At 38.0% G+C, this 21,721-nt stretch overlaps 1 protein-coding gene across 5 annotated transcripts in view; it reads left to right on the forward strand.

Annotated features, from left to right (window-relative positions):
- CACNA2D1 (calcium voltage-gated channel auxiliary subunit alpha2delta 1) overlaps positions 1-21,721 on the forward strand; it is a 658,640-nt gene that overhangs the window by 610,785 nt on the left and 26,134 nt on the right. For all 5 annotated transcript variants that reach the window (XM_026648660.2, XM_026648662.2, XM_026648663.2 and 2 more), the window contains 9 exons: positions 765-841; positions 2,836-2,896; positions 4,757-4,854; positions 11,525-11,609; positions 11,924-11,986; positions 16,271-16,374; positions 17,913-17,999; positions 18,384-18,451; positions 21,494-21,532. In XM_026648660.2, coding sequence (XP_026504445.1) covers positions 765-841; positions 2,836-2,896; positions 4,757-4,854; positions 11,525-11,609; positions 11,924-11,986; positions 16,271-16,374; positions 17,913-17,999; positions 18,384-18,451; positions 21,494-21,532 — 682 coding nt within the window. The remainder of the gene's footprint in view (positions 1-764; positions 842-2,835; positions 2,897-4,756; positions 4,855-11,524; positions 11,610-11,923; positions 11,987-16,270; positions 16,375-17,912; positions 18,000-18,383; positions 18,452-21,493; positions 21,533-21,721) is intronic.

The raw sequence follows: 21,721 nt of genomic DNA on the forward strand, positions 1-21,721 counted from the left end.
ACATTAAGGATGTGGGATGAAGTAGATACGTCTCTGATGGGGATTTATACCCGTTGCCTTTAACATCCTTTTTTTAAAGTTCTGCTCTCAGATGCATGCATTGATTTTTAGTGGCAAAACCAAAAGGCAGAATCATTTCTAAACAACAATGGATATTGAAATCAAAGGAGGTGCATTATAAAATATATTGTACATCTTAAGGCACTCTTATATAATCCAGTTCAAAGAATTATTTTGTCCAGAAGTAACTGCATTACTTTAAGAAGATATTCTATCTCTCAGAGATAATGTAAATTCAAGAACTACAAGTTTGTGCATTACAAAGTCAGTAGCTGACTTATTACTAAAAGGGGACTCGGTCATCATCATACTCTTTTCATAGCAGTTCAGAATTATGTGTGATTTTTTTCAGCTGTTCTTTAAGCCTAACTTTCAATGGATATATCCATAAAAATTGTGACTGGCCTATGAATTTTATGATGGGTGCAGATCCTGGAATGCCTCCCACTTTACTTCAGGCCCCTATTACATGTAGTTAATTTCAACCCCATTGAGGTGCCTAAAGTTAGCACTATGGCAGTGTGGGACTGTATATAATAATCAAATCATCTCATCTCACAATAATTTCATCCCCAACTTGTTAATTGTTTTCAAAGACACATCAAAGCTGACTTGAGAAAACTGCTTTAAAACTTCTAAGTTTTCTCCACTGAGCTAAATGTGTCTTTATGTCTTTGTTTATGCCTTTGTTATTTCTGTTGCAGTTTGGCCTTGGTATTACCATCCTACAGCTTTTACTACATTAAAGCCAAAATAGAAGAACCAATAACTCAGGCCAGATGTAAGTACTTTGAAGGTTCTCTGGGTTCCGACCTCCTTCTGACACACAGGCATTTTAAAAATTTAATTTTGAAATTCATAAAGTGTGTGGAGTTCCCTAATGTTATCATAATGTACCCAAAATCTACAGCAATGATTCTAACCCATTGTAAACATTCAAGGTACAAGAAATATTCTACATAGCTAGAATATGTGCAGGTACCCCAACTTTGCTCCTTCCCTTTTGCTATGTACCTATAGAATCATTGCTTTGTGTATCCTCTGTTGGTGTCGTTTTAAGGGTCTGCTAGCTGACATTTAAATATTCCACCTGTTAAATATTAATGTATAGGCTATAGAGCAAAGCTTCTTTTCATAGTTTGCAGTAATTACAGTGCTGTATAAAGCAATTTCTCATGCTGCTCTTATAAATAAAGTAATATTAAGGGCTATTTAGTTTTGGCTTACAGTTAAGCTTTTATGTTGCCCTTTGTAAATAGTTTCAGTGGATGTCTATGAATCTTATTTGAATGACACTCATTTTAAGCCACTTTCAGATTCTAGAAAACTGACTGGAAATAATATGTATGATGTATTTCCAGCTATAAAGTTTTGTTTATTTTGTTTGACCATAGTTGAGCCAGTAAATGAAGCATGAGCCATCAGATCCTTTTAACTTTATCCAAGTGTTAATCCAAACCTGAATGAATTCCATTTTTGCATTTAGAAATATATGTATGTAAAAACTTACTTACAAGGACAAAACATTTTCCACGTTTGTTACAAGTCTCCTTGTCAGTCATAGCTGTTATTATCTCAGAGAAGACGTGGTTAGAAGTTGTTTAATTGACAACCATGTCATCTATTATCATATGCAGGGTAGGAGATAACACGATAAGCTTTTACCAACCAGTCATTTTGTATGATTTAGTTCTTAACTTTATCAAATAGGGACTAGTGATTAAAGTATTAATGAGTGAAAAAAGTGGTTCTATTTATGGACCAGATCTATTGATGTCGCACCGGCATCAATATACCCTGCAAAATAGACCCTTGAAATAGCCACAGTATATAAAGGTTACCTCAGAAATAATACACAAGGACATACACTCCAGTCTTCAAAGATGTTTGTCTTTTTCCCAGACTACAGCTTTGCATAAATTGAACCTATGATCTATTCTCAATATTTTTATTCAAGGGGTGGTTGAATAAAATATTGGTTTGTGACCCCTTTTGCTTTACCCTGTTTTTTTCTGTTTCCCTGCTTTCTCTTTCTGATGGATTTTCACAGTCAAAAAGGGCAAGTATATTCTTGTTGCTCAATTTCCTTCTGTTTACTGCAGTTGATATTTTCCACTTATATTTCCATTCCTACTGGACATTCTCCTTTGTATTCTTCATTTCTGGACTTCTCCCATGATCATTGGGTACCATAGCAACAGCAAGGGGGAGGGGAATCTATAAAATGTTTTTGTATTTTCATGCACATTTCAATTTGTTGCTAATCTCTAATCCCTGTTTGTCTGATCCTGTCACCTGTTGATTCATGCTGATGCTCAGATATATCATTCCTTTTTTTAAGACCACTCTTTTCAATAACATTGAAAGGGACTTATTGTAAAAGTGATGCTTTATAACTTTATTGATGAAAATATTAGAGATAAATGTTTTCCTTGATGTTCTCAATCCTAAACATTCCAAGTATTTTGAATTATCACATTGTAATGATAATGGAAATGTCACATATACTTTGGATTATCATATTGTCATGATAATGAAACAATGACTCAGACTTAACTTGCTTCTATTGTTCTGTTATTGCTTGATGTATTGCTGTATAATAATCAGATCATTTCTTCCTGCAATGTGGAATACTGATGATGGTATAGTACATTAGTTAGAAAAATGTTCTTTAGAGATCACATATTTTAAAATTCACAGATGCATGCAGAAATTATCCAAGTAATTTTACAAAATTCTGTTTACATATCTGATATTCAACCTTCATCTTTGTAGATTCAGAAACTCTAAAGATTGATCACTTTGATGAAGCTGGCTATACCTTTATAGCACCAAGGTTGGTCAATTTCCCAGTTCTAAGCATTATACACAGCAGTAAATAAGAAGTCTTGATCAGGTTAGTGACATTTATGAAGCATGGACTTGCCCAATAAAATTTAATTTTGCACATGAAATGTGCTGGGGGAAATTGTTACGTATAAGAGCAATGGTTAAACTCAGATTTCCAAGTTTAGATATCATTTTTATTGGAAGAATATGGATAACATCTTCTCAGGCTACTTCATCTCATAGTTTCTCATATAGCACTCCATACTTTGCAGTGTTATAATATTTGGAAGGATAAAAGAAAAAAATTGCTACCTCCGACTAAGCCTCATTTATTTATTTATTGAAAGGTAGTGTGGTCTAGTGACTACAGCGTTGGGATCAGGAGTTCTTAATTCTATTCCTGGGTCCAGATGATATTTGACAAACTGGCTTAACCTATCCATGCCTCAGGTTCCCCACTTGTAAAATCGGTATAATAATACTTATCTCTTTTGTAAAGGTTTTTGAGGTTTAAGGATGAAGAGTATTTCCATAAGCGCTATGATTGCAATTATTGGGTGTAACGCCATTGACTTCAGTGGAGTTACAACAGGGATGAATCTGATCCAGTAAGGGCATTAGTTTCCTGGGTTTTCCCAAGGAATTCTACTTTCCTAGTCCATTGTATTTGTGCAACTGAAACATATTAGTATAAATACTCTTGCTTTAGCCAGTCTTTATATGTAGCATCTTAAAAAGACAGTGGTGATAAACAATGGAGAAATCATCTATACACAATCAGTCTAGAATGATTCAAACTCATTCTAGCTCAAAAGCTCAAGCTTTTTTAGCACACTAAAGATGTATTCTAAAAGAAATCGCATGTAAAGCAAATAGTTGTGGGGTGGGTTTTTTTTGTTGGTTGGGCCCCCCTGCCCCCAAACTCAAAGCAATCTAAAACTGATCAGGAGCATTTAATTTTCTTGGAGAGTCGGAGGCATTGATAATGGAATGTAGCATTGATAAAGGATACTTGATCCTGCAACTAATATATGTGGGCAGAACCAGGCACAGAGCCCCATTGAATTGCTGACCATAGGACTGGGGTCTAAATTCTGCCTGGGTTCTTTTTTGGTCATGGTGTAATAAGTGAATGGCAGGAAGGTGGGTTCTTTCTAAAGAAATGTTTGAACCAACTTTTCCCTTTGCATAGTATATACATTGTATTTTGAAAATGAGCTACTTCCCTATAGCACTGGTAATTGTTCAACACCTATCTTCTCTTTATCATTTACTCTCCTATGGAAAATCTAGTGCATATTTTAATATGAAATGAATGCATTTAATGCCACTTGCTAGCTAATGTTTCCCCTTAAAGTGAACAGTGATTTTTAGCATATTTACTTATGGCTCTGCTTCAGAGAATCACACGAGGTATGTGGTCATACCAAATATGTGTAAATAAACCCACTTTACCCAAGTGAATTTTGTGGGGGGAGGGAGTAGTTAGTCTCTAATTCAGTTTTAATAGTGTACAATCGCCAGTCAAGGGCCTCCAATCTTAAGAGGTCATTTAAACAATAAGATTTCCAGTATATTTTGGCTAAAGATTGCCTCTACTTAACCAATAATTTAGGTTGCTCCCTTGGCTGGGTCACTTAAAACACTTTAGAAGATGGCAAGGAAACTGGTCTCTTCCTATTGAATTCTGCAAAGAGGGTAAACGGAATTTTGCAGAATCCTGTTCCATTGTCTGTTATAATATACTATCACTGATCTGAGGGCCTGCAAAGCTCTGCCTGGCTTGCAGGAAATGCAAGCCATTTCTTATCAGCACCAGTCGCACCTGAAACAAATCTAACAAGATTGATGTTTTGTTGTTTTTCAGAGAATACTGTAATGATGTAAAAGTATCATACAACAACACTGAATTTCTTTTAAATTTCAATGAGTTTATTGATCGAAATACCCCAAACAGCCCTTCATGTAAGTATTCTATTCCATTCACTAAAATTATTTTCACAGGGAGATATAAAAATATGAAAACCGCTGCAAGACAATAGCTTTCACTATGCCAGTGTTTTAAGATTGTTTTCTGTATTTATTTGCTTAATGGAATTACATACAGGCCAGAGCATTGAACTTATCAGAGGTTTTATTTATATCCAAGAGAGCACTGGTAAGATTGGTTTGCAGATTGCTGTGACCATCGAGAAATCTCCCTAAATAATATGAAGCAAAATGTATTCAACAACTTACAAACTTCCCTCATGGATTGTTTTCCAGCAGCATCCAAAATGCCAGTCAGTTCCCTTCTACACTCCCTCACTGTTTCTGGTTCACATTTTTGTCAGCCAACACAATGCCACAGGCAGAATTTAAAAGAAAAAAAAATCTTTGTCTTCTATCTAATATTTACCGACATCCACAGTCAGTTTCAACACTGGCCTAAGGGTATAAAGACCTTTCAGATAGATCCGTTCTGAAGATTGTAGCATATCCCTTCAAATAGTTTGTGAGCCCTCTAGTGGGCCTTTTATTTCAGAAGGCACCAGAAACTAACAGAGCAGGTGTGGAAGCGCACGCTAAGCATTCTATGCTTGCTATCGTTAGTAAACATGGTTATTCGGAACCCAGCTTTGTCCGTGTGTATTCTTCCTATTCTGAATGTTGTGTAAAGAGTAAAGACACAATTATTGTTAGGGTCTGGTGGCTTCTACAGCAGAAGACAGGGAGGTCCACTAGAGGGCTCACAGACATATTCCTGTTCACTACAAAGACATATTCCTTTTATAGTTTTGCTTTATCATTTCCCTTCATGTGCATGGATTCCATTGAATTTTCAAGTCTGGGTACTGGAACGAGTGCTTACAAATGGAACATGCAGTATTCCTGTAAAATAGACAAGACATAGGATGGCAATTTGTTACATCCTAGCTCAAGAAACCATTCCATGACATCGATGATCTCTCCAATTATCACCCTAGTGCAAATCTTCTTCTGTTAGGGAAAGTTGCTGAGAAAGATGTGGCAGAGCAGGTCTGGCAGCAGCTGGAGCCCTCGAGTCTACTTGACACCGCCACTATGATTCAGAGAATGGAGAGAATACACGGATTATGTTATTTAATGCTGTTTCCTTGCTGATGAACATATATCAGACGCCTGTGATATTCATTAAGATCCATCAGCTGTTTTTAGTGCCATTGACAAACCTTCTGATGGAGCCAAGAGCAGATGGCGTCTCTCTTGAGTTGCTCCAATCCTTTCTTTGTCCGGCTATGCTGGAAGAAGGACAGGAGATGCTGGGTGTGGTCTAATTAGGCCACAATTTTATTCTTAAATGTTTGGGAGTACCTGGCACATAAGTATACAGTGCAGGTAATTCCAAGATCCTTTCACTATATACCTGAGGGCTTCTGTCAGCCCATCCTCAGCCAATCTGTTGCTGGGACCTCAACGTCCATCCCCTCTTGAATGAGGGTTAAGAGGGGACTATAAAGGATGGGGGCTCGCTCCTGGCTGTACCAGTCATAGGATCCCCAAACTACTCTCTCCCCCTCCCCGTTTCCACTCCTTTATAAATCCATTTTATCTGATCCCTGCATGCATTCTTTACGGAGTACCTCCCGTTTCATGTTTGTCCCAGCTAATCCGCCCCCCCCCCCCATCCCACCCCCGAACCAATTGTGGTGAAGGTGGAAAAAAACTCACTTCGCCTTGGCTAGTCTGGCGGTGAGGAAAAATTCCTTCCCAGTCCTGCGAGAAAGGAGCAAATAGCGCAATGCCTACAGCGGATCCTGATAAAACCCAGAATTGTATCACTTCCCTGGGTAGGAGGTGGGTGCTGCTCTGCCAGGTCCAGGTAACGGAGGGCTTTTGGCTACAAAGACCTAAATCTTTAATTTTATGAACCAGGGAAGCACAAGCACAGGAAGTGGGGAACAGCACCTCCAGCACTCGAGCGCTGTGGATGGAGGCATAACCTACATTTAAACCATATGATCCCGATCCCTGGAGAGAACACACTAAGTAGAGGCATATACTGCATATGTTACCAAAAAAAAAAAAAAGTGGAGCCTACACTCCCCACGGTGCAGCCTTGCCCATGACTGCCAGCCAGTGACTGCTGTATACTGGGAGGGAGATGATGGAGTCTTAGCCACACACCTACACAGACAATCCACTTCCGGAGCTTGGATCACTTCTGGCAGCACTGGCGGGCCTTGACTCTGATGTGACCCCCACACTTTGAACCCCAGTTTTGGCTGCCTCCTCTGTAAATTTACTGGGGTGGAGGAAGGGGCTTTCTATTTCTCTTCTCCACACTAGTTCTCCCATAAAGAGCCAATCAAAATCTGCCCCTAACTGTATAGAATTGAGGTTGCTCAGTCACTTTCTACATTGAGGCAAAACAGTTGCCATGAAATTTGCTACTAATTTGAGGAGAGGGCATGGGCTCCTAGGTTCTGTGATTGACCCTTCCATTGGCTTGCTGTCACTTTCACTGGGCAAGTCACTTCAGACCTGATCCTGTTGTCAATGGAGCCAGCAACAAAAGTCCCATGGACTTCAATGGTGCAGGATTGTGCCTCTGTTTAAACTTAGCTGCCTGCAAAATGGGGTTCCTTTAGTCAATGTCTGTTAAGCATTTTCCTTGGGTGAATGCAATCTGCCATTATAATTTATTATTTACTATTTGTTAAGCACCAGCTGTGTGCTTGATTCTGTACAAGGACAGAGAAGCTTACATGTTTAATAGACCAAATATGCTGGAAAACCCAGAGGAAGGGTCAATCATAGAATGAGTATTTTGTACTTAGTCTTCTTCTTTAAGGCCCCAATCCAGCAAACCCCACAAGCATGTGCTTAACTTAAATGACATATAGTTCTGATAGTCAAGGTGGACTACTCTCATGCTTATGTGTATTACTTGATCAGTTCTTCTTTGGAAAGTACAAGTGGCATTGCCTGGTCCCATGTTTATTGTCTGTCAGTGATTTCCATATCAACTATGTCAGTTCACAAATAAAAAAGACATTTTTCTTTTTGTCACCTCTGCAAATTCAGCTGGACTTTTGGAGTTAAACTTGATTCTTTACAGCTCATGCATCATCACCAACAATAAAGATACTGTGGGCCAAATTAGGGTTATACCTGGGAACTCCTTTTGTTTTCAAGTCATTCACTAAGTTTCACCCATGCGAAAACATTGCCTTCAGTGGGTTTGCTGACTGACTGGAATTTAATCCAAAAAAATAATAATGTCGAGATGCGCAAGATGGAATAGAATTCCGAACTCAGCCTTAGCTTTGTTTGCTCAACTGGGAAAGCAGGAAAAAACATATGTTTGTCACTAAATGCACAAAAGTTGCTTTTTCACAGGTGTTACCCTGAATATAAAAAGGAAACAGATCTCTGAATAGTAAAAGCATGTCATTTTTACATTCTGATTTTTCAGAGTAGAATGAACAATATTTTAATATAAGAAGCTTAGTATTACAATAGGTGCACTTAAATAGTTCACTCCTGTTTGGGATGTGTTACCAGTGGTATTCCCCATTGTAAATATGGAAATATTCTTGGAAATGATAATAGTTCTAAAATTGGAATGAACTTATTAAATGCGTCCACTGTATATTTCTGTTGTTAAAGACATCAGTTAAACATTACCGTTCAAGAAAATTTCACAGAAGATTTTAATGGCTATATTCATTTATTTGAGTGCCTACCTCCTGTTAGCATTGCTAGAGGTTTTAAAGAGACATGGAGAGAAAAATATACCTCTTGTGATCTGTCATGATATGGGATCAATTATCATGAAAGCCGAAGGGATATCAGATTATAAGCACTACTATGGGGTAGTTTTCATCCAAAGGGAACTGCAGTAAAAATGTCTTTACTTTGTTAGACCACCTAGCTGGAATAATCTGCAACAAGATATGAAATCCTCTCACAATGTAACTATCTTTAAGGCTAATTTATTTTCTTAATTGTCCACACATTTGTTTTATCAGATGATGTATTATGGTTGTATAATGTATGACTGTAACTCTGAGTGTGTCCCCTGAGTCAGTCTTAGAAATGAGATTATTCATCTCAAATGACTTAACCCAGAAAGAAATTTTAATAAATGAAAACTAAGCTAATAGCCTACATTAGTTTATAATTGAGTATTGAGGACACATTAGTGTCAGCATGGTACACACTAGGGCTTAGAGAGTAATTAAACCATACAGCACATTGTCAAATTACTGCCAGCTCTCAGATTTGAATTCACAATGATATTTGAATTTATTTTCCTAATTGTTTTATTTTTTTCATAACTGTAACTTAAACAGGTACTCTCCTGAATGCTTAAGATAACAGTGTTGACTAAAGTAATGTGTAATAATCCTTCTTGGAGATTATCCTTAACAAAAAATTGTCTTTAAAAGGGAATAGCTAATACCATCTATAAGGTTATCTAATTCATATGTAGGACATAGCTTTAATTTTCATTACTTTTTACAGCTAAACATTTAGGGACTGATCAAGTCATATTCAGAACTCCCATTTGACTTCAGTGGAAATTTGGACCAAGTATGGGCTGCAGGAACTAGCCCTGGTAATATTCAGCACAGTCCCTGATCTCTTCTCATTATTTTCAGCTGGACAGGTTACTTTTAATCAAATACCTTGTCCTTGTTATGTACCTTAGTATGGCTCTGTCCAAATGACTTGGATCTTACCATCGCTGTTTCTGCAAACACCTCTGTAAATTTAATTCCATGAGTCCCAAGTAATTAGAGTCCTTACGTGAATAAGGTTGTGAAGGATTGCAGCTAAACAAGTTGGCTTTAGCAGGATAATGTAAATATGTCCTAATTAAGATTAAAGTAATTCATTAAAATGGGATTGAAGCAGTGCTGTCTACTGGTTAGAGCATGGCCTAGGAGTTGATTGTGTTGATGTTTGTAGTAGAGATCATTACAAATTCAAATTTTAAAGTGGATTTACTGAAAGCTTTTTTGCAAAGTTTCATGGACTGATTTATGATTTTGCATAAGACTAGTAGAGAATGAATAGATTAAATGTGAAATGCAGAAAAACTTGGGTGGTTTTGACCATGGGTCATTTTGAGTTCATTTGAGCCCAAAGGTAAGAATGAAACTTGAGGCATAAGAAACAATATCATAGAAAAAGTTTGCGATATCCTCTGCAGTGAAGCCACAGAGTTCGGTGCAATTCAAATTGGGAGTCTGAACTCCCTAGTTCTAATCCCAATTCAACTGCTGCCTCACTGAGTGGCCTGAGAGTCTTTCTGTTTACTTCACTGGGCTTTGGTTCAGCCATTGTTTTATTTTCCACAGCTGTAAAATTGGGTACTATAATATTTACCTAAATCACTAGGGTATTGTAAAGAACTTTCTGTTACAAAGTTTTCTCCATAATAGAAGAGCTTGAGAAGCACTGACCTCTGAATAGCTTTTCAAGGGTATAGCCTTAGATGTTCTGTTGGTGAGAGAGAGTCAAGCTTTCAAGCTACAGAGAGCTCTTCTTTGGGTCTGGGAAAGGTACTGCAGCAGTTTCCTACATAGAAGAGATAAAACAAATAAAATTGCTTAATTGCATGTCCTGAGAAGGATGAAATGTCAGCTATTTGAATGAAAATGTGCTCTTCACACTATGTTAACTTCCATCTTTGATAAAAAATTGGGTTCTTTCCACATTAAATGACTGGATAAATAATCTGGTACCTGGGTGGCTTTATAGAATGTAATGTAGGCAAAGCTAAAGTTAGCCCAAGCCACCTAAAGCTATATATGTGGAGATTACAGAGATCCAGGACACTGGTCACTGGTCAGAGTGAATGCAGGATTGTCTTTATTTCTTGTTTACATAGAGTCTTACCTCCTTACTAAGTTCACCCAGTGGCCACCCTGAATAGTGGCTCTAACTATTCAAACTTAATACCACAATATTTAGGCACCTGATTTTCAGAGGCGTTGCCCTCAGTGAGAGTACTGGGTGTTCAATGGAAGCTGTGAGCACTCATACCTCTGAAATTTGAGCCACGTCCAATAAGCTGCCTAAAAATAGATTTAGGCGCCCAATTTTAAAAAGACAAGTTTAAAAAAGTTGTCTTCTGTATTCTGATTTGGTAATGTAAGGGCTTGTCTTCACTATGGAGGTAAATCGACCTAAGTTATGCTACTCCAGCTATATGAATAATGTGGCTGGAGTCGACGTTTCTGAGGTTGACTTATCCCGGTGTCTTCACTGGACTGAGTCAATGGGAGATACTCTCCAGTCAACTTCCCTTACTCTTCTTGTAGAGCTGGAGTACCAGAGTTGACAGGAGAGTGCTCTGCCATCCATTTAGCGGGACTTCATTAGACCCGCTAAATCAATCCCTGCTGCATTGATTGCAGCAGTGTGGATCTCCCCATAATGGAGACCAACCCTAACTTTAACCACTTGAGTTTGAAAATTTTAGCATAAAGGTTTTGATTAAATTAACATATTTTCTTCTCACCATCAATCAACATTTTGAAAAATCACATAGTTTTTTATTAATAAGTAGCAGGAATCAAGAAATTCAGAGTTTCATCTTCAACAGATTTACAGATCTCAAAGTCATGTGTTTTCAGGTGACTCATGTTGTCTCTTTTGCTAGGTAATGCTGATATGGTCATTAGAGTTTTGCTGGATGCAGGATTTACAAATGAACTAGTCCAGAGTTATTGGAGTAAGCAATCTCTGTGAGTGTTCTTTTGTCATATCTTTTCATATCATTTTCATTTTCATATCTTTTTTATTAACTATGTAGTCATTGGGGTATTTGTAAATTTGTTATGAATGTCAAGACCCAAGGCCTGGTAAATTCAAATTTGTGATTAGATATCAAAGTCAAAAATAAAACTAGATTTGTGATATGTATATTTCAGTATTTCATGTTGATTAGAAAATGTGTATATTTTTCTCATAATTCTGTGCCTAAATGGCAGCTGTTGTGAAGGTGGAGTTGGTAATAGTTCTAATTAGCTTTCATTTAAACTTCTGCTTTTTGTCATAGCAATGGAGTTGTTGCACAGTTTGTGGTTACGGATGGTGGAATCACTAGAGTTTACCCTAAAAGGTAAGGGTCATTTTATTTCTAAATAAGATCAGAATGCGAAAATAATTCCTGTATGCCATATCAATGGAATATCCAATTAATGGATGTTATGCATACAGCTGAAATTTCTTTGGTAACCCCAAGGATATATAAGAACATAAGAATGGCCATACTAGGTCAGACCAAAGGTCCATCTAGCCCAGTATCCTGTCTTCCGACAGTGGCCATAGCTAGGTGCCCCAGAGGCAATGAACAGAACAGGTAATCAGCAAGTGATCCATTCCCTGTTGCTCATTCCCGGCTTCTGGAATACAGAGGCTAGGGACACCATCCTTGCCCATCCTGGTGAATAACCCTTGATGGACCTATCCTCCATGAATTTATCTAGTTCTTTTTTGAACCCCGCTATAGTCTTGGCCTTCACAACATCCTCTGGCAAAGAGTTCCACAGGTTGACTGCGTTGTATGAAGCAATACTTCCTTTTGTTTGCTTTAAACCTGCTGCCTATAAATGTCATTTGGTGACTCCTAGTTCTTGTGTTATGAGAAGGAGTAAATAACACTTCCTTATTTACTTTCTCCACATCAGTCATGGTTTTATAGACCTCAATCATATCCCCCCTTAGTCGTCTCTTTTCCAACCTAAAAAGTCCCCTTATTAATCTCTCCTCATACGGAACCATTCCATATCCCTTATCATTTTCCAATTCCAATATATCTTTTTTGAGATGGGGCGACCACATCTGCACGCAGTATTCAAGATGTGAGTGTACCATGGATTTATATAGAGGCAATATGATATTTTCTGTCTTATTAGCTATCCCTTTCTTAATGATTCTCAACATTCTGTTCGATTTTTTGACTGCCGCTGCACATTGAGTGGATGTATATGTATAGTTGGGATTATGTTTTCCAATGTGCATTACTTTGCATTTATCGACACTGAATTTCATTTGCCATTTTGTTGCCCAGTCACTCAGTTTTGAGAGATCCTTTTGTAGTTCTTCACAGTCTGCCTGGGACTTAACTAACTTGAGTAGTTTTGTATTATTTGCAAATTTGGCAACCTCACTGTTTACCTCTTTTTCCAGATCATTTATGAATATGTTGAATAGAATTGGGCCCAGTACAGACCTCTGGGGGACACCACTATTTTCCTCTCTCCATTCTGAAAACTGACCATTTATTCCTACCCTTTGTTTCCTATCTTTTAAACAGTTATGAATCCATGAGAGGACCTTCCCTCTTATCCCATGGCAGCTTACTTTGCTTAAGAGCCTTTGGTGAGGACCTTGTCAAAGGCTTTCTGAAAATCTAAGTACACTATATCCACTGGATCCCCCTCAAATAATTCTAGTAGATTGGTGAGGCATGATTTCCCTTACAAAAACCATGTTGACTCTTCCCCAACAAATTATGTTCATCTATGTGTCTGACAATTTTGTTCTTTACTATAGTTTCAACCAGTTTACCCAGTACTGAAGTCAGGCTTACCAACCTATAATTGCTGGGATCACCTGTGGAGCCCTTTTTAAAAATTGGTGTCACATTAGCTATCCCTCAATCATTTGGTACAGAAGCTGATTTAAATGAGAGATTACCGACTACAGTTAATAGTTCTGCAGTAGTTCCTTCAGAACTCTTGGGTGAATACCATCTAGTCCTGGTGACTTATTACTGTTTAGTTTATCAATTTGTTCCAAAACCTCCTCTAATGACACTTCAGTCTGGGACAGTTCCTCAGATTTGTCACCTAAAAAGAATGGTTCAGGTTTGGGAATCTCCCTCACATCCTCAGCTGGGAAGACCGATGCAAAGAATTTAGTTATTGTCTCCGCAATGACTTTATCGTCCTTGAGTGCTCCTTTAGCATCTCAATTGTCCAGTGGGCCCACTGGTTTTTTAGTAGGCTTCCTGCTTCTGGTGTACTTAACAATTTTTTGCTATTACTTTTTGAGTCTTTGGCTAGCTGTTCTTCAAATTTTTTGACCTTCCTAATTATATTTTTACACTTCGTTTGCTAGAGTTTATGCTCCTTTCTATGTTCCTCACTAGGATTTAACTTCCACTTTTTAAAGGATGCCTGTTTGCCTCTCACTGCTTCGTTTACTTTGTTGTTTAGCCACAGTGGCACTTTTTGGTTCTCTTACTATGTTTTTTAATTTGGGATATACATTTAAGTTGATCCTCTATTATGGTGTCTTTAAAAAGTTTCCATGCAGCTTGCGGGGATTTCCCTTTTGGCGCTGTACATTATAAGTTATTTTTCTCCTCATTTTTGTGTAGTTCCCCTTTCTGAAATTAAATGTTACAGTCTTGGGCTGCTGTGGTCTTTTCCCCACCACAGGGATGTTAAATTTAATTATATTATGGTCACTATTACCAAGTGGTACCTCTTGGACCAGATCCTGTGCTTCCATTTAGGACTAAATCAAGAATTGCCGCTCCTCTTGTGGGTTCCAGGACTAGCTGCTCCAAGAAGCAGTCATTTAAGGTGTCAAAGAAACTTTATCTTTGCATCCAGTCCTGAGGTGACATGTACCCGGTCAGTATGGGGATAGTTGAAATCCCCCATTATTATTGAGTTTTGTATTTTAATATCCTCTCTAAGCTCCCTGAGCATTTCACAGTCACTATCACCATCCTGGTCAGCTGGTCAGTAATATATCCCTATCGCTATATTCTTATTAGAGCATGGAATTACTATCCATAGAGATTCTATGGCCAGTTTGGTTCATTTAAGATTTTTGCTTCATTTGATTCTACACTTTCTTTCACATATAGTGCCACTCCCCTACCAGCACGACCTGTTCTGTTCTTCCGATATATTTTGTACCCTTCCGATACATAATAAGAAATGCTACTATGTAGGTTGTCTTTCAGTTGCACCTTCCTGTATATTTTAGGTGAGGTAATTGTATGTCATTGACACTGTCTGCATTGTAAATGAGACATTGCTTTAAGTTATCCTTATGGAGTTATTTTCTCACTAAATCTCTGATTCCCCCTCCAACCTCCGCACAGACAAACTGACCATGCAAATGGATCTCTTTGCCTAAGTGTAGTCCCAATTCATTAGGGCTCCATATGATTGCAATAGTCCACCTGAACACAGGGAGTTTGTAAGAGTAAGTCCCAGCAAAGTTTCTGAAGGAGATATGCTCCCATAGAAGACAGGTGGGCACTGGAGAATAACATGGGCACAATGCTTTCGCACACATACTTAGGCCCACGATGGATGCCCAGAATTTGGGTGAATAATTTTTTTTTTAAAAAGTCAGCTGATCTTTCTTTTAGTCAGTATGTCAATGCACTGACTGACGGACAGCTGATCTGAGAGCAACTTTTCCTGCTGAAATAATCTGCACCGTTACATGTGAAATCTCATATGCGTACCTTGATTTTCCTTGAGCTGCAGATTTTAGCTATGTCGCATTTGAAACTGGTCTGTAATGTTATTGAATTCCTACTGACCGTGAAGCCGGAGCAGGTCATAGTAATCCAAGCTTCTTCTTAGCACAGTATAGCAGTAAAGTGATGTCCTTCTAAAAGCCATCTGGCCACTTAACCCTTAATTGCTCAACATTCATTTGGCTGGCAAGCTTGAAAATCATGAATACTCTAAAGTACTAATCACAAGTACTCCCAGGATGTAAAGGGGAATGATGCAACATTAACAGATAATATAGAGGACACATGAAAGTGATAAAATTTCATACCATATCATGCAATTCTTATCTTCAGTTATTTAGGGTGTGTGGGGGATTATATTAATATGAATTTATATGGCAAATTTATCTTTTTCCTGGGATTATCTTGTATATTTTACCCATTAAAAATGTCATGGAGTATGTTCCCCAATGGATTTGCCTCCCATGCCTGTAGTGCTCAGTTTCTCTCTCCCTCTCTTATTAATTGTCTGTTAAGCTGCTTGTGTGATTTTGAATAAAGGATGTCATGCAAAATAACTCTATGGTTTTATGTTTTAAATAAACCCAGTGATAGATTTAAAAACAGAAAAATGTCCGTATAAAAATTCTGAACCTGGTCCATGTTGCTCTCGGGAACCCTTTCTCCATTCTATGGTCTGTTTGGTTTTGTTTTTCTCATTGCAGTTTGTAATTTAAGTTGCTGAAAAATCAGACTTTTGTGAAGGATAGGCACACATACATTATAATAAAAGGAGCTCTTGAGTTTCCCAGTCAAGACATTTATATTAAGGGGGAAAAAAACCTCTGCCTTGCAGCTTAAAATGAAAATCTGACAGACTTTCTTTTTTATGACCTTTTTCCCCCCCATGAATAGGGCAGGAGATGATTGGACAGAAAATCCTGAAACTTACGAAGTCAGTTTCTATAAACGGAGCTTGGATAATGACAACTATATCTTCACAGCTCCATACTACAACAGTAAGTCATCACTACTTTGAAATTCCAGAGGAGACTGGCACAATATAAACATTCGTGGATGTTTTCCTTCTTACCAGTTGAGTTCGCTATTTAAAATGGCATAGTTCAGAACAGACATTCCAACGGAGTCTGCCGGTTCATTGGGGAAGCAGCTCTAAAAAAATGTCACTCAGGTTTGGAAACTGTCATCACAATCAGTCATCCATCCCAGTAAAGCTATGTGCTCTGCATTGTTTCTCCCAATAACTAACAGGCTAAAATGCATGTTGGTTATATATTTTATTAATTAATTGGGCTTGAAAGGTTTCTGTAGATTTCTCAAATGCAGAGTTTCTTGTGTGAAGGAAACTACAGTGACTATGTATCATACTGTCTGCAAGAGCCTCAGTTCCATATATTGACATCGGAGAGGGGATCCAAGAGCAATCTTATATAGCTGAGTTCCCTAGATCACATCAGTGTTGGCTCTAGCCAGCCATGGGGGAACCAGGCCCAAAGGGAGGTGCAAAGTGGCAAGGAAGGCCTGAAGTTTCATGACTGCTTTAACACCACACTATTTATTTTTTCCAAAATGAACTTGGATAAGTGCAATCACAGAACTGTGTGGTCCTGAGAGCTTTTCTTCTGCGTGGAGCCCAGATTGTGCCACTGATTTATTTAACATTTCAAACCTTTGAGTTTGAATTATTTTACAGATCAATATTATTCTGCTGAAATGGTTTCTGTGACCTTTTGTAATATTTAAAACCTAAATATCCACAATAATAAACTCGTTGATGAGAAGAGGTCCATCACCGAGACACATTAACCTTGTAATGCTCCTCTGAAAGCAGATGCTGCTGTGAATGAGATACTCTTCCCTCTTAGAGGGGGTATTTTATTGCAATTATTTCATATACATATTTATTATTGCAATTTTCAAAAAATCCTAGCCAGGTAGTAAAATGGCCTGCTTCAAAACCTTTTAGGAATCCTGTTCCTTTGAAAGCTGTCAGGACATTTTTTTTTTTACTTCATTTTCCATATTAAACAGTGCTGCCTGCAGGTTAGCCTGTCACAGTACCAGTCATTATTTACTGAGTGTTGTTAGTGGGCTGTGCACTGTCCAGTGACTAGAAGACTGCATTGGCTCTATTTAATGACCATACAATCTATGGCCCCTATTCTGCGTTTCACGGGGCTGCTCACGGCTGTGTTTGCAGAATCAGGGTCTCACTAACTACACAGAACAGTGAAGCTGACTGATACACAGAGTTGTCAAATGTACAAAGTAAATAAAGAAGAGCAAAATATATTTTCCTCAAACTGTTCTGATTGTTCGTGATTGTAGGCATAGCTGGGGGTAACTATTAAGTACAATTAGTAAGTACAACATTTTCATATAGAGATTTTGGTTTGGGGATGATGGTTGCCAGTTAAATAATGGTTAATTTCTTGATTGAACTTGAGTTGAGGGGTAGGACTTCTTTATTTAGGGCCAGGAATAGGAAAAGATCACATCACTCTTTTTAACCTTTTGTTTTTTCCCTTACTCTCAGAAAGTGAAGCCAGTAGCTATGAAACAGGCATTATGGTGAGCAAGGCTGTGGAAATAACCATTGGTGGAAAACTTCTTAAACCCGCAGGTAAGATGGAATGGTGCTAGTACTCTAAATACACAAGTTCTTTTGTTGTTGTCCATCACGAACCTCCATAAGAAAACTAACTGAAATCACAAAGCAGTCTCAGTCTTCTACACTTTTTCTTCACAAGGCTTTTTAAAATTTTGCTGGTGAAAATCTAGCCAAAGATCTAACAGTGTGTTAGTATAGATATTTGGTTGATTAGAGTGATGAAGGGCCTTGGAGGACAGATGACTGGTCAGAAAAATTATTTCTTTTAGTTTATCAGCTTCAGAAGTTAGACTTTTATGGTGAATTTTTCATCTGTTTTAGGATCTTGCCTTTTGTTGTTGTTTCCTTTCATTTTGCTAAATAGAATTTCCTGGGTTTTTTGTTTGTTTGTTATAGTTGTTGGAATAAAAATTGATGCAACCAGCTGGATGGAAAATTTCACCAAAACCACAACCAAGAGCCTGGTAAGGAATTGATTGACTTCTGTTGAACTTCATTTGCCTTTTCTCTAAGGTATGAGCATAAACCGGTGCTTCCCCCTTCCGTGCAGGCAGCTTTGTATTACAACTTCACAAAGGTCCACAATTGCTGACTGGTGGTGGTGTTTAAAGCATTTCAAAACACAAAATGCATCTATTAAAAAGCAGCTGTACTTTTTCAGTTACGCACTTATACATGTCTTGCATTGGAGGTTAGAATATGTCTCAAGATTCAGTAGTAACAATGGAGAAAAGAAAATGCATAACAAGGCATATGTCAGCCACTAGAGACAGTATTGTGTTTTTACAATGAGCCAAAACTCTCAGAAAAGCAGGGACACCCGTGGCTGGCCGGTGCCAGCTGACTCAGGCTCCCAGAGCTCAGGCTCCAGGGCTGTTTAATTGTGGCATAGACGTTCAGGCTTGGGCTACAGTCCGAGCTCTGGGACCCTTCCACCTGGCAGGAGTTGAATGGGAATTTTTAAAGGAGTTGAATGAGAAGGGGAGAAAATTAGTGGCAGCTAGAAGGAAAAGTAAAGGAAGGATCTGGCACACTAGGGAAGGGGAGGGACAAGAAGTAGTTGAGGAGCAAACAGGCTCAATGAGCCGCAGTTGGTGGGAACCCAGATTCATGTCTGGCATGCTAGTACTATCCGAGCTGCGGCTCTACTGGTAAGCTGAGTGTGGAGAAGCAGCTACCTGTCCCAACACATCAACATGAGGTGAAGGAAGCTGCTTGTCTGAAAAAGAAAGAAAGTGGACTTGTGGGTGTCAGTGAGTGCAAAAGAGGCTGCAGTATGGTCTGGGAGCTGAGTAGCCCAACACACAATAGAAGGAAGAAAGGATGTGTGGGGGTGTGAGAGAGAGAGATTGAGATAGTGGGCACAGAAACTACCAGAACTGAAGAGTGGTGAACCTCCTTGATCTCTGAACAGAGTTAAAGTGAAAAACTGGCATGTTTCTATGTATTTTTTATATATCTGGGGAAAAATACATAGGAACATGCCAGTTTTTCACTTTAACTCTGTTTATAGATCAAGGAGGTTCACCACTCTTCAGTTTTGGTAGCTTCTGTGCCCACCATCTTTCTCTTTCTCTCTCTCTCTCACTCACACACACACACACACACACGCACACACACACAAGGGCTGTCAAGTGATTAAAAAAATTAATCATGATTAATTGCACTGTTAAACAACAATACAATATGATTTATTTAAATATTTTTGATGTTTTCTACATTTTCAAATATATTGATTTAAATTACAACACAAAATACAAAGTGTACAGTGCTCACTTTATATTTATTTTTGATTACAAATGTTTGCATTGTAAAAAACAAAAGAAATAGTATTTTTCAATTCACCTAATACAAGTACTATAGTGTAATCTCTTTATCATGAAAGTTGAATTTACAAATGTAGAATTATGTACAAAAAATAACTGCATTCAAAAATAAAACAATGTAAAACTTTAGAGCCTACAAGTCCATTCAGTCCTACTTCAGTCAATCGTTCAGACAAACAAGTTTGGTTACATTTGCAGGAGATAATGCTGCCTGCTTCTTGTTTACAATGTCACCTGAAAGTGAGAGCATGGCACTGTTGTAGCCGGTGTCGCAAGTTATTTACGTGCCAGATGCTCTAAAGATTCAAATGTCCCTTCATGCTTCAACCACCATTCCAGAGGACATGTGTCCATGCTGATGACGGGTTCTGCTCAATAACGATCCAAAGCAGAGTGGACCAACGCATGTTCATTTTCAGCATCTGAGTCAGATGCCACCGGCAGAAGGTTGATTTTCTTTTTTGGTGGTTTGGTTTCTGTAGTTTCTACATCTGAGTATTGTTCTTTTAAGACTTCTGAGAGCATGCTCCACACCTCGTCCCTCTGAGATTTTGGAAGGCACTTCAGATTCTTAACCCTTGGGTCAAGTGCTGTAGCTTTTTTTAGAAATCTCATATTGTTACCTTCTTTGCATTTTGTCAAATTCGCTGTGAAAGTGTTCTTAAAACAAACGTTCTGGGTCATCATCCAAGACTGCTATAACATGAAATATATGGCAGAATTTGGGTAAAACAGAACAGGAGACATACAGTTCTCCCCCAAGGAGTTCAGTCACAAATCTAATTAATGCATTATTTTTTTAACAAGCATCATCAGCATGGAAGCATGTCTTCTGGAATGGTGGCTGAAGCATGAAGGGGCATAGAAATGTTTAGCATATCTAGCACATAAATACCTTGCAAAGCCTGTTCTCACTTTCAGGTGACATTGTAAATAAGAAGCGGGCAGCAGTGTCTCCTGTAAATGTAAACAAACTTTTTCGTCTTAGCAATTGGCTGAACAAAAAGTAGGACTGAGTGGACTTGTAGGCTCTAAAGTTTTACATTGTTTTGTTTTTGAGTGCAGTTATGTAACAAAAAAATCTACATTTGTATGTTACATTTTCACAATAAAGAGATTGCACCACAGTACTTGTATGAGGTGAATTAAAAAATACTATTTCTCTTATAATTTTTACAGTACAAATTTGTAATAAAAAATAATAATATAAAGTGAGCACTGTACACTTTGTATTCTGTGTTGTAATAGAAATCAATATCTTTGAAAATGTAGAAAAACATCCAAAAATATTTAATAAATTTCAATCGGTATCCTATTGTTTTAACAGCGTGATTAATCGTGATTAATTTTTTTTAGTTAATCCCATGAGTTAACTGTGATTAATCAACAGCCCTAATATATACATACCACTACCAACCAAAAGAAACAAGGAGGGAATTAATAAAATCTATAAATAAATAAATCTACCCTGAGCAGAGTTTTGACCCCCAGTGGCAAGTGCAATGCACTCAGATACGATGGGAATGGGTAGCAATATAAAACCCTTCAGTAGACAGCCAGACACACACAAAAAACACCTGGGTTTGTCTTGAATCCAACTGTTTATACTCATGAGTTAATGAATATCATGTAACAGTACAGACTTTCTAAGAAAACATACCCTATTCTTCTGTTTTCCAGTGCAACAGTGAACTTTGTGGCTGTGAAAGAAACAGTATGGTAAGAATAAACTTAGTAAAAAATACCTGGCAGAGAGGGAAGGGTCCCCTTTGTTTGTTCTTTGGGTCCATCAAAACTTGAGACCACTGTTATACCCAATTACTGTCTGCAGGTTAAAAACAGAAGCAGTGTTAGCAGGGGAGGGATAGCTCAGTGGTTTGAGCATTGGCCTGCTAAACCCAGGGTTGT

The sequence above is a fragment of the Terrapene carolina genome, unplaced genomic scaffold (genome assembly GCF_002925995.2).
Source record: "Terrapene carolina triunguis isolate 2854851 unplaced genomic scaffold, T_m_triunguis-2.0 Scaffold68, whole genome shotgun sequence".
NCBI classification, from domain to species: Eukaryota; Metazoa; Chordata; order Testudines; family Emydidae; genus Terrapene; species Terrapene triunguis.